This window comes from Pterocles gutturalis, unplaced genomic scaffold, assembly GCF_000699245.1.
Source record: "Pterocles gutturalis isolate BGI_N339 unplaced genomic scaffold, ASM69924v1 scaffold16781, whole genome shotgun sequence".
NCBI lineage: Eukaryota > Metazoa > Chordata > Aves > Pterocliformes > Pteroclidae > Pterocles > Pterocles gutturalis.
This window is the reverse complement of record NW_010105781.1, coordinates 2,738-12,469: the sequence shown is the minus strand read 5'-3', so window position 1 is coordinate 12,469 and position 9,732 is coordinate 2,738. Positions and strand designations below refer to the sequence as shown.

The 9,732-nt window shown below is 49.3% G+C and overlaps 1 protein-coding gene across 1 annotated transcript; it reads left to right on the top strand.

Moving 5' to 3' along the window:
* The first annotated feature begins 410 nt into the window (after window positions 1–410).
* Window positions 411–9,391, top strand: LOC104472004 (angiopoietin-related protein 1-like). The gene is given in 6 exon segments (XM_010087532.1): window positions 411–444; window positions 947–1,010; window positions 3,585–3,657; window positions 4,922–4,989; window positions 7,950–7,966; window positions 8,763–9,391. Coding segments are annotated over 6 exon segments (885 nt in total).
* The last annotated feature ends 341 nt before the right edge of the window (window positions 9,392–9,732 follow it).

Genomic DNA, 9,732 nt, shown 5'->3' with positions numbered 1-9,732 from the left:
GAGCAGGAACCCAGTGGTGCACCCTCCGGTGCCAAACTTTCCACACTGACTTTATAGGCACTGCACACGCCCACTTGCATTCACACATTATTTGTAGAGGCACAAGGAGGCACTTGCAGATTGTTCTTGGATCCCACGACAGCACAACTAAACCCCCTGAGGGGAAGGAGGCATGCCTTTCAAGCCAGAGAAGTACAAAATAATCCCCTCCATGGTAAGGGATTTCAATTACTGACTCTCCCAGATACACAAACACTACAAGTGAATTGCCTAGTTGGAGCAAATTCTGGAGCGCCATGATCAAAATGAAGTGGAGAGACCCAGCTTTTTAAGGACATACTCACAGAAACTAGCAAAGGAGGAGAGATTAGATCTCCTATGTGCCCAGTCCCAAAGGTGACCTTGGAAAGATGAGGACAGCTCCTCAAGAGACGTACCTGCTTGGTAACTCTCCACTGGCAGGTCTCAGGATCAATGAGTAAAGTCATTGGTCTGGAGCCAGTGGCCACCAGCCAGAAGTCACTGTATACACAGTGTCCCCTGGCACCCCAATCTGCATGCTCTGAATAGAGGGTAAGGACTCCAGGAACAATCAGGTGCCTGTGGGGCCCTCTGCCATTCTCCTTCCCGTTCCTGTCTTTGGCCTGGTGAGACCCTGCAGATTGCTCCCCAGCTGCAGCAACGTTGACCAGGGGTTGCTCCCACTATGGAGGTCTCAGGACAGATTATTCGGGAGGCCTGTTCTTTGTGCCAGAAGGTGCAGACAGCATCATCACTTTGTTAAGCCAATTTTAAGAGGACAAAGATGTGGCCCTTCTAGGTCCTTCTGCTGTGTTGGTTTCAGCAGCCTACTGACCAGATGCCTTCTTTGTGGCGCAGAAAAAAACCTGGCGCCACAGCAAGACAGTGCCAGGCTGAGGCTCTCACCAAACTTTTTGTACTGCAGGAACCCACATCAAACAGTGCAACTTGCAGGTCTGGATGGACAGCAGCATCCAGACTTCTCTGAGGTACGATATCCATGGATTAACTTCCACCTGTACCCTCAGATCTTGCCCCTGCTTCCTTGGTTAGAGGCTGGGAGCCCTTGTCTGCAGCCTCATTTAGTCTGGGAGAACCACAAAGGCAGCACTTCCAAGTCTATGGAGGGAGGAGCGCCCAAAGCTGCCCTGAGATGACAGACCCCAGGCAGAGGGGCCACTTTCTATGGGGGCAGGGGAAGTGGGTGACGCAGGGGCTCCCAGGGGCTGCCCCCAGAGCTACTGACAGCGCTGAGCGATGCAACGCCGCAGGGTGCAGTGGGGTGCCTGCGCCAGGGCGGGTGAGCAGGCTGCTGCTGGTGAGCCACCCCTGGGATCGCTGCTGGCAACGGGGCTGCCGGGTGCAGCCAGAACATGGAGAGGAAGTCCTCCCCTGTCCCTGTGTACAGCTGGCTCCACTGGGCTGCTCCAAACAGAGGCAAATGGTATTTCCTGCAGAGAAACAGTGTGTCAACAGGACAGCTTATCTACAGTCCAGCAGAGACGCTGCATTTGACTTTAGCTGAAATATTCCAAATTATTCTAATTTCCCTCCTTTCCCTTATGTCCATTGTCTCTCTCATCCTATCTCTGTGCACCTCCAAGGACAGTCATAGAATCACAGTGTGATGGAATAATTCAGGTTGGGAAGGACCTCGAGAGGCCATCTAGTCCAATCCCTGCTCAAAGCAGATCTGAAATACCAGGTCCTTGTCCAGTCAAGCCTTGAACACCTCTGAGGGTAGAAATCCCACAGGCTCTCTCTGGGGACCTTTTCCAGTATTTGACCAACCTCCTGTTAAAAGAAGTCCCTATTTCTAACTGTAATTTCCATGTTCCAACTTTGATCCACTGTTTCTCATCCCACCACCATGTACCTCCTTGAACAGTCTGGCTCCACGTTCTCCGTATCCTCCCATGAGGTAGCTGTAGTGAGCAATGAGACCTCCCTGTTGCCTGCTCTTCTTCAGGTGGAGCAAGCCCAGTTCTCTCAGATTCACACCTCCTCACATCCTGAGCTCCAGGCCACTGACACGTCTTGGTGGCCCCCGCTGGACTTGCTCCAGTCTGTCAATATGTTTCTTGTAACGAGGGGTCCAAAACGAGACACAGTGCTCTGATGAGCCTGACTTCATCTGCTCTCTACCCTCGCACCAGGTAGCTGTAGGCAGCAACAAGATACCATCTCAGCCTTCCCTTCTCCAGGATGAACAAGCCTGTCTTTCTCAGCCTGTCCACATATGTCATGTGCTCCTGCCTCAACTGTCTTGGTGGTCTTAGCTGGACTCCTGCTGGAGGTTTAGTGGCTGTGGTATACGGGGGAGCCCCACACAGGACACAGCACTCCAGCTGTCATCTCACATGTGGAAGTGAATAATCCCTTCCATCACCCTCCTGGGTGTATTTTTCAAGACGCAGCCCAGGACTCAGCAATAAACAGATCTGTCCCACAACTGTGGCTCTGTCAACATCAAACATACACTGAGCAGGAGCTGGGCCCCAGGACACAGCTGGGGTTTCAGAGAAAGCCCCTCTACGGCCTTCCCCATGCTTGCTTTGCACATCCTAACCCAAAAACCAGTCACAGTCTCCTGGAAAAGCTGGCTGGGGACTGGAAGCTGTTGGTGAAGCTCTGCTGGGGGTTGCTGCCTGCCTTTGTTTCCATCTGCTGTTGAGCAGAAGCAGCAGCATAGCAGGGCATGCACAGGAGCCTCCAGCACCAGGCAGCCAGGCTGCAGGCGAACAGCCTGTGACAAAAGCCCAGCCTGCTCCTCTGCGGCTCTGGCCATCTCGTGCTGCCCAGCACAAGGTGAATGCTGGGGTATAGGAGTTCTCATAACTCAGAATATTGTGGTGTCAATCCCTAGGAAGAGGATGGCCCGGCATTTTCTGTAAGAAATCCACGGTGTTGAGCACTCCTAGTAGCAGAGAGGGGCTTGAAGTGAGACCATTTTACGTCAATGTCATGTCACGATTCCCAAAACTCTGCAGTGCCAGAGGAGACCACAGTGCACGTTGCGCAAGAGGCAAGTGTGGTTGTGGCAGGCCAGGCACGTCAGGAGGGACCTGGAGTGGCACTTTCGGAAGGTCGGTGCACAATTTGCCAGGAACACTGGAGTACCTCTTTCCTGAAGGGTCTAATGGGGTCCCCAGTGGCTGTTGGGCTCAATGCCTGCTCTGGAGAGAGGGATTTACACCTGATGTTTGATTTCCATCCAGGAGAGGGAATGTCATCTGGGTATTTACTTATGAGTTGAAATGTTCAGAGGTGCCCAGACGATGCCGTTCCCTAGGGAAACCCTGTCAGGGCAGGGGGGCAGCAAAGCACTGTAAATCGTGGTTGGTTTAAGGCATTTGCTTGTTGGCACCAAATTATTTGCTTTGCCTCTGAAGAAAGCTCTTCACCTTTGCGAGACACAGCCTTCATTGTTGGAGGACATATCACTTAATGATGAAGAGCAAATAGGCCATAAGCCACTAGTCCCATTGCCAACCAGAGGATAAGTGCCGTGGTTTGGGTCTCGTGCCTCCACCCCCTCACCTGCTGAGTCCTATAACTTTCAGGCTGGACATCCCTCCAGCCAAGGCAAACCTGCTCAGCTTCTCGTCCCGCAGGGTCCCCGCAGAGACAGCATGGGTGAGTGTGGGATGGGATGGGAGGGGACGGCACTGCTGCGTGTGGCTGCAGGTCACAGGGCATCCTGGCACTTTGTCTTCTGCAGGGCTCCCTTCTCCCCACACCCTGGCCATCCCAGCACTAAGTCCATTACATTATCCGGGCTCTCTGTTCCCTGGGCTGGGAACTGGAGCAGGAGGCTGCATGTTCTGCTATGTTCAGGCTGTATCAGTGTAGCCCTGGGGTACCAGTTAGCCCATTTTCCAAGCCTTATATTTACCAAACTTCCTCTGTAATTTTCACCTCTCCAAGAAAAGTATTAAATATCCTAGAATGGATTTTTTTTAGATATTCTTGCTTGAGGAGTGATATTGAACAGGTATGAAGATCTGGAGCTTAGATGCTCAAAAGCACACTAACTGTCCCCAGAAGAGCACCCAGGAGAGGCTGATCCTTTCCCCTGCATCTCCTTCCTATCCAGACTTTTCATGACTGTTTAGGGGGGAACAGACCAGCAGTGGAGGGAGCATTGCTTCTCTGGTAGAATAAAGAAAAAATGTTGTTAAACATGTCGCTAAACACAAGTGTATCAAGACACTAAATGTTATGTAGCAACTGAGAAGCGAATCAGTTGGACTGAAGTGTGTTTAAAAGACCTTTGCTGTAAAACTGTAACCTGCACTGGTGACTGGGACAGCTGTGAGCATTCTCAGAAAGGGGCACTTCTCTCTAGAGTGATTGCGATTGCACACAGCGGTTCCAGACCGGCATCGTTGATCATTTTCCTTCTCAGTCACCTCAGGGAACAGTGCCAAGCCCGGGTATCCCAGGGCAGTACAACAGGCTTGGCTCCGCTCCTTTTCAAAGAGTGGAGGGATCACACTGGTAATCTCCCGGGGTGAGCTACATGTATCGTATCACGAGCAGATTTCCCCATGGGCAGGCGTCTCCACCATGCCTCACGCTTTAGAAATTATGATAAACTATTATTTTATTTAGATTTAATATTGCAAAAAGTGTGCTGGTTTCCCTAGGTGCTTTGAACAAGAACAAACCAGAGCAGCTGGCTACATATGGGAGTTCTGAAGTAGCCATATGCCAGGCAGTAGCCCCGGTGCTGCCCCTCTCAGTCACGCTGCTTTCATGCAGAGTCAAGAAATACACGCAGCCCTGTCTGGGGCTTGTTACCACCCAGACATCTGGGTTCTTACTGCCCATAAACCTGGACTGGAGGCAGGCATAGTCTCAGTTTACACTATGTGAGTGTGTCATAGAAGCATGATAGGAGCTGGGAGAAAAGCAGTTTCCTCTCTCCATGCTCATTCTGCTCATTATCTCCAGCCCTGAGATTTGGTTTTTACAGGGATTTCTGATTACAATCACTTTGGGTTTGGACAAGGTTTTCACACTTCTTCTGTTTCAAGAACCACCAACAGCAGGTGCCACCGCAAACAACTCCTGCCACTGAGCGTATGACGGTTCATCTAGATGAGGGAATTGAGGCTTATGGCTCTGAGAGGGAGCTCTACATGTAAAGAATTTTATTTTCCTATTTTACTCTGCAAGTAAAGGAGTCAAATGGGATTCATGGCTCTCTAATGGAAGAGTTATAATCTCTCTCTTCTTTTTCCAACCTCTTCCCATTTCAGCTGCCCAGCATCTTTGTCTCCTGCTTTTCACCTGCCTGCTGGCCCTGGCATCATCTCTTCCTGCCTTTGACATAAAAAACTTGCATCTCCTCAATGGCACACTGGATGAAATTATGAATGTTCCCCCAGAGTCCTCCCAGCTCGGTAAGTATACCACTACAACAGGGAGTGTCAAGCAAGGTCACGTTCAGTCAGATCCTACACAAACCTCCACACCAACCTAATCTCACCCCTGTTACATGGAGGAAAGACTAAAATACTGCTCTATGCCAATGAAATGTAGGCTGCCTTACTGGAGCAAGAGTCATCTTAGAGTCCTCCTCTGCTTGCGGCCTGTGTCTTCTCTTGTCTGCCATGAAGTTCTTCTGTCCATAAGTGAGTCCAATAGTCCAAAGCCCGGAGTTCACAGGGTCCGAGGAGAAAGGACAGGTTCAGTCGCATTGTCAGCAAGATCGAGCCAAGGGTGTTCTGGGCCATGGAGTCTTTCTTGGAGAAGCAGCGTCAAAGATGCTAAGGCAAACAATCACCATGTGTTTTGAGGACATGAAGAACAGCAGACACCCCTGGAAATCACAAGGTCAGCAAAGAACTGAATTCAAGAGAGAATCGAATACAAAGAGGAAGTAAATGAAGTTACTACAAAGAATATAAAGTAGTGGCCCTGATAGAGACCAAGTAACCTTCAAATACCAAGGTGTATTGGAGCAATGAGGAAGCCTCCGAGAAATGCTCCTGGAATAAAACTGGGGCCTATGGGTGGGACATGACACAACAGAAAGAGCTGGTTCCCTTCCAAGTGAGGAGGAAGAGTTCTTGGGAGAAAAGCTCATGGTTCAAGTGTTTGATGCTGGTTTCACATCACCCTTCACTGTAAAGGTCAGCTGTCAGGAAACTGCCAACACAGAGAGCATTCATGACTGAGGCAAGAGCTTGGGTTTCACCAAGAACTGCAAGTCTGAGTAGAGAAAGGTGTGTGATCTGGGCTTCACACTCCTCTCTCACCCAGATGACTGGTAGGGTGCTCTGAAAACATGAGCAGCATGAATCCAAGATGGGTAAGTAGGGAGGCCTGCCAGAGAAGACAGGCTAACATTTGAAACTCTTGACTTGCGGGGGAGTGCTTCCAAATGGATGGGAAGTAAAGGCAGAAAGGAGCAGGGGCAGACTATGGTTTACAAAATGAACGTGAACGAATGAGTTCATATGGCCGTAGCAGAAGTAAATACCATGATAGGAAAGTCCTCCAGACCACATTACATGAGTGTTTCCCACTCCACACAGGCTCAGGCCAACCACTACGTTCACTGGTGGTCTTCAAGACACATTTGGAGAGAGTTAAAAGGAAAAGGGTCAAAAATCTGGCAGGCAGACTGTGTCAGGGAATGCTGAAGAACTGAATGGTTTACCCCCAAAATCAGAAGACCATGGAGGAAGAAATGACAGCAATATTACCATCTGTCTGCAGGGAAAAGTGTACCATGCATGTAGTAAGAGAAGGAATGGATTTATACACAGTGCCAGAGGCTTAAGTTAAACACTTCCTAAGGACAAGGATAGGAAAGCACCAGCTGAGAGTGAAAGCAGGGATCAGGTATTTGAGGATATCAGAGACCAGCAGCTGCAGGGTTAGGTGTCTGTTTCAGAGAGGGGGACAGGAATGGTTTTTGTGATTCCATAAGCCTGTGTTTCATTCCTCTGGTTTATAGCCATCAGTGGATACACACACGATGTCGTGGCAAAGTAACTGCATTAATTCACTCTAAACCACCCTCTGTTCCAGCAACACCCTTCAAATTCCCTTCTGAGCCAGCTGAACAGAGCCCCTCTCACAACTCCTGATACCTGCACGAGTTTTCCTGTGTCTGCTCTCACATTTCTTCCCCTTCTAATCGCTCATCTTTCTGAGTCTCTTCCTAGTTGCTTCTGCCTGCACTTTCACACCCATATTTCCAGTGTTGCCACCACCATTCAGGGTCTTTCCCCAACACAGTGTGCCCAAAGCCTTCTCACCAAGGAAGCCCCATTCTGACACCATGTAAATTCCCTAAAACTACCAACTGGTCGATATCTGAAATGGCAAAGTCTCTCTAGAGCTAGGAACAACAACAGAAAAACAGGAATATCATCAGTAGAAGACCATGATCTCCCAGCAGGCATTTGATATGTCTGCTCTCAACACTCACTCCTATCTCCTCTGTTCTTGTTCATTCAGGTAATGACAGCAAACATGTTCGACAGGTCAGAGACATTGCTCCCCACCCACCGGCAGGCCATGGTAAGTCTCTTCTCAAGGAGTACATCTGGTCATAAGGTTTCACCATTTCTAGGAGCCTAGAGGCTCATGAAGAGCTCTCAGCCACCTTAGCCCATGTCCTACATGTGCACTTGCTCCTGTGCAAAATCTTGATTTTCTGATAGGCTACAGAGGTGCCACAGTTCATAACCTCGGTGGGAGTCGATTACCAGCCATGTCCTGGACTCAGTAGTTAATGAAGATCTTTAGCATGGGGAATATTCCAGCTAAAGATCCAGACTTGAAAGTGATGATTCATTATTGGCCTTTGGGATGTGGTGATTTGTTATTTTCCTATTTTCACTATACAGTTGATGAGAAGACTGGTTAAGACAGGGACTGACTTACTGAACTGACTGAGTCAATATTAGCCCATAGGCTTCACTGGGTAGGAATAACTAGTAGCAGAGGTACTGGGAGCAGAGCAAGTCCCTTCTCAGAAGTGTCCAGGTGTGCTCAGTTGTTTGTTGTATAAGGGGCTGACACTCTGGAGCGTGGAAAGACCATAATCAAATAAAAAATGTCAGGAATTCTGTAAAGAGCTACTTGGGTAAACCCAGAGTGAACACCAATGGATTTGCTCTATTGAGATCACAAGGGCTGCTTTAATTATTAGCGATATGGATGCCTTAACCACACTCTCTCCAGGGTTTCTGAGATTACTGCGAAACTCCAAAGCCTCCATGCTGTAACAGCAAATGGTTTTATAATCCAGATTTGCGTTTGTCTGTGTGGTGATATATCACCTGCATGCCACAAGCAAATCACCACAGCACCGCAAGCTGAATATAACCTGCACTATAATCCAGATTTGCGTTTGTCTGTGTGGTCATATATCACCTGCATGCCACAAGGAAATCACCACAGCACCGCCAAGCTGAATATAACCTGCACCAGGGTGCGTTGTGTGCTGGGTGAAGGCAATGTCTAGCCAAGGCATTTTGGCAGTGTGTCCCCATCAGCTTGAATCCTGTCTTGGGAAGATATGAAGCCCAACTCTTACACTGATAATTTCAAGACTTTGATTTACTCCTGTGAGCACATGGCAGGAATGTAGCCCAAGAGTGTTTGTGCAATAGGATATAGACACAAAAGAACAATAAGATATAGGCACAAAGAAATATCCAGTGCTCTCAGCATCGCATTGTGTAGGATTTAATAACCACCTCTGTCTCCTGCCCCAGGCTGGCCCAAGGACTGCAGCGAGATGCCCCCTGGCAGCCGCAGCGGCGTCTACATCATTCAGCCGAAAGGTCTCCACCACCTTGTGGTGTACTGCGAAATGAACGTGACAAATGGGGGTTGGACAGTCATCCAGAGGAACCAGAAAGACACACAGGTCACCTGGGCTGAGTCCTGGAGCACCTACAAGTACGGCTTTGGGAATGTGCGCAGTGAGTACTGGCTGGGCACTGAGTACATCTATCAGATTGCCAAGCAGAAGGTCTACCAGGTCAGGTTTATTATCCAGGACTCCTCAGACAACACCAATGTTGCAGACTACAACCTCTTCAGTCTGGAAGATGAGTCCCATGGCTACCGGCTGAGGCTGGGCTCCTACACAGGGACAGCAGGGGATGCCATGACCTCAGACAATCCCAACACCATGCATGACAACATGAAGTTCTCCACAAAGGATCGGGATCAGGACACATACAGCAAGAACTGTGCCTACAGCTATGAGGGTGGGTGGTGGTACTCGGCATGTTACTCTGTGCGGCTGAATTTCAAGGGTGGCATGACATGGGGCAGCCTGTGCAAAGGGAACTGCAAATCCTCCCTTATCCTCATCAAACCAGCTACATATTGTTAGTGTTTCTTCCCCCTCCTGTCCACACTGTACACTCTGCGAAGGCTCTGCATGGCCAAAGACCCTGAGCCTTTCTGGAGCAGAGAGGGGAGCCCAAGGGTAGTAGGGGTTTAGTGAATTGTCACTTTCCATTTCCCCTGAGTGCAGGCTCCCCCTCTGCTCAGCTCTTTTCCCCTGTGCTTGCCAGTGATTCCTAGTTATTATGTTCATAATCAAGAATAAAGAAATCATTTGTGAAATTTGTGGATTCCACATGTACCTTCCCTGCGGGAGGAAGACCCTCAGCCCTGGAGTGGCTTTTTGTCAGAGTTTCTTAGCTGCCTCCAGAACTCAAAGCACACAAA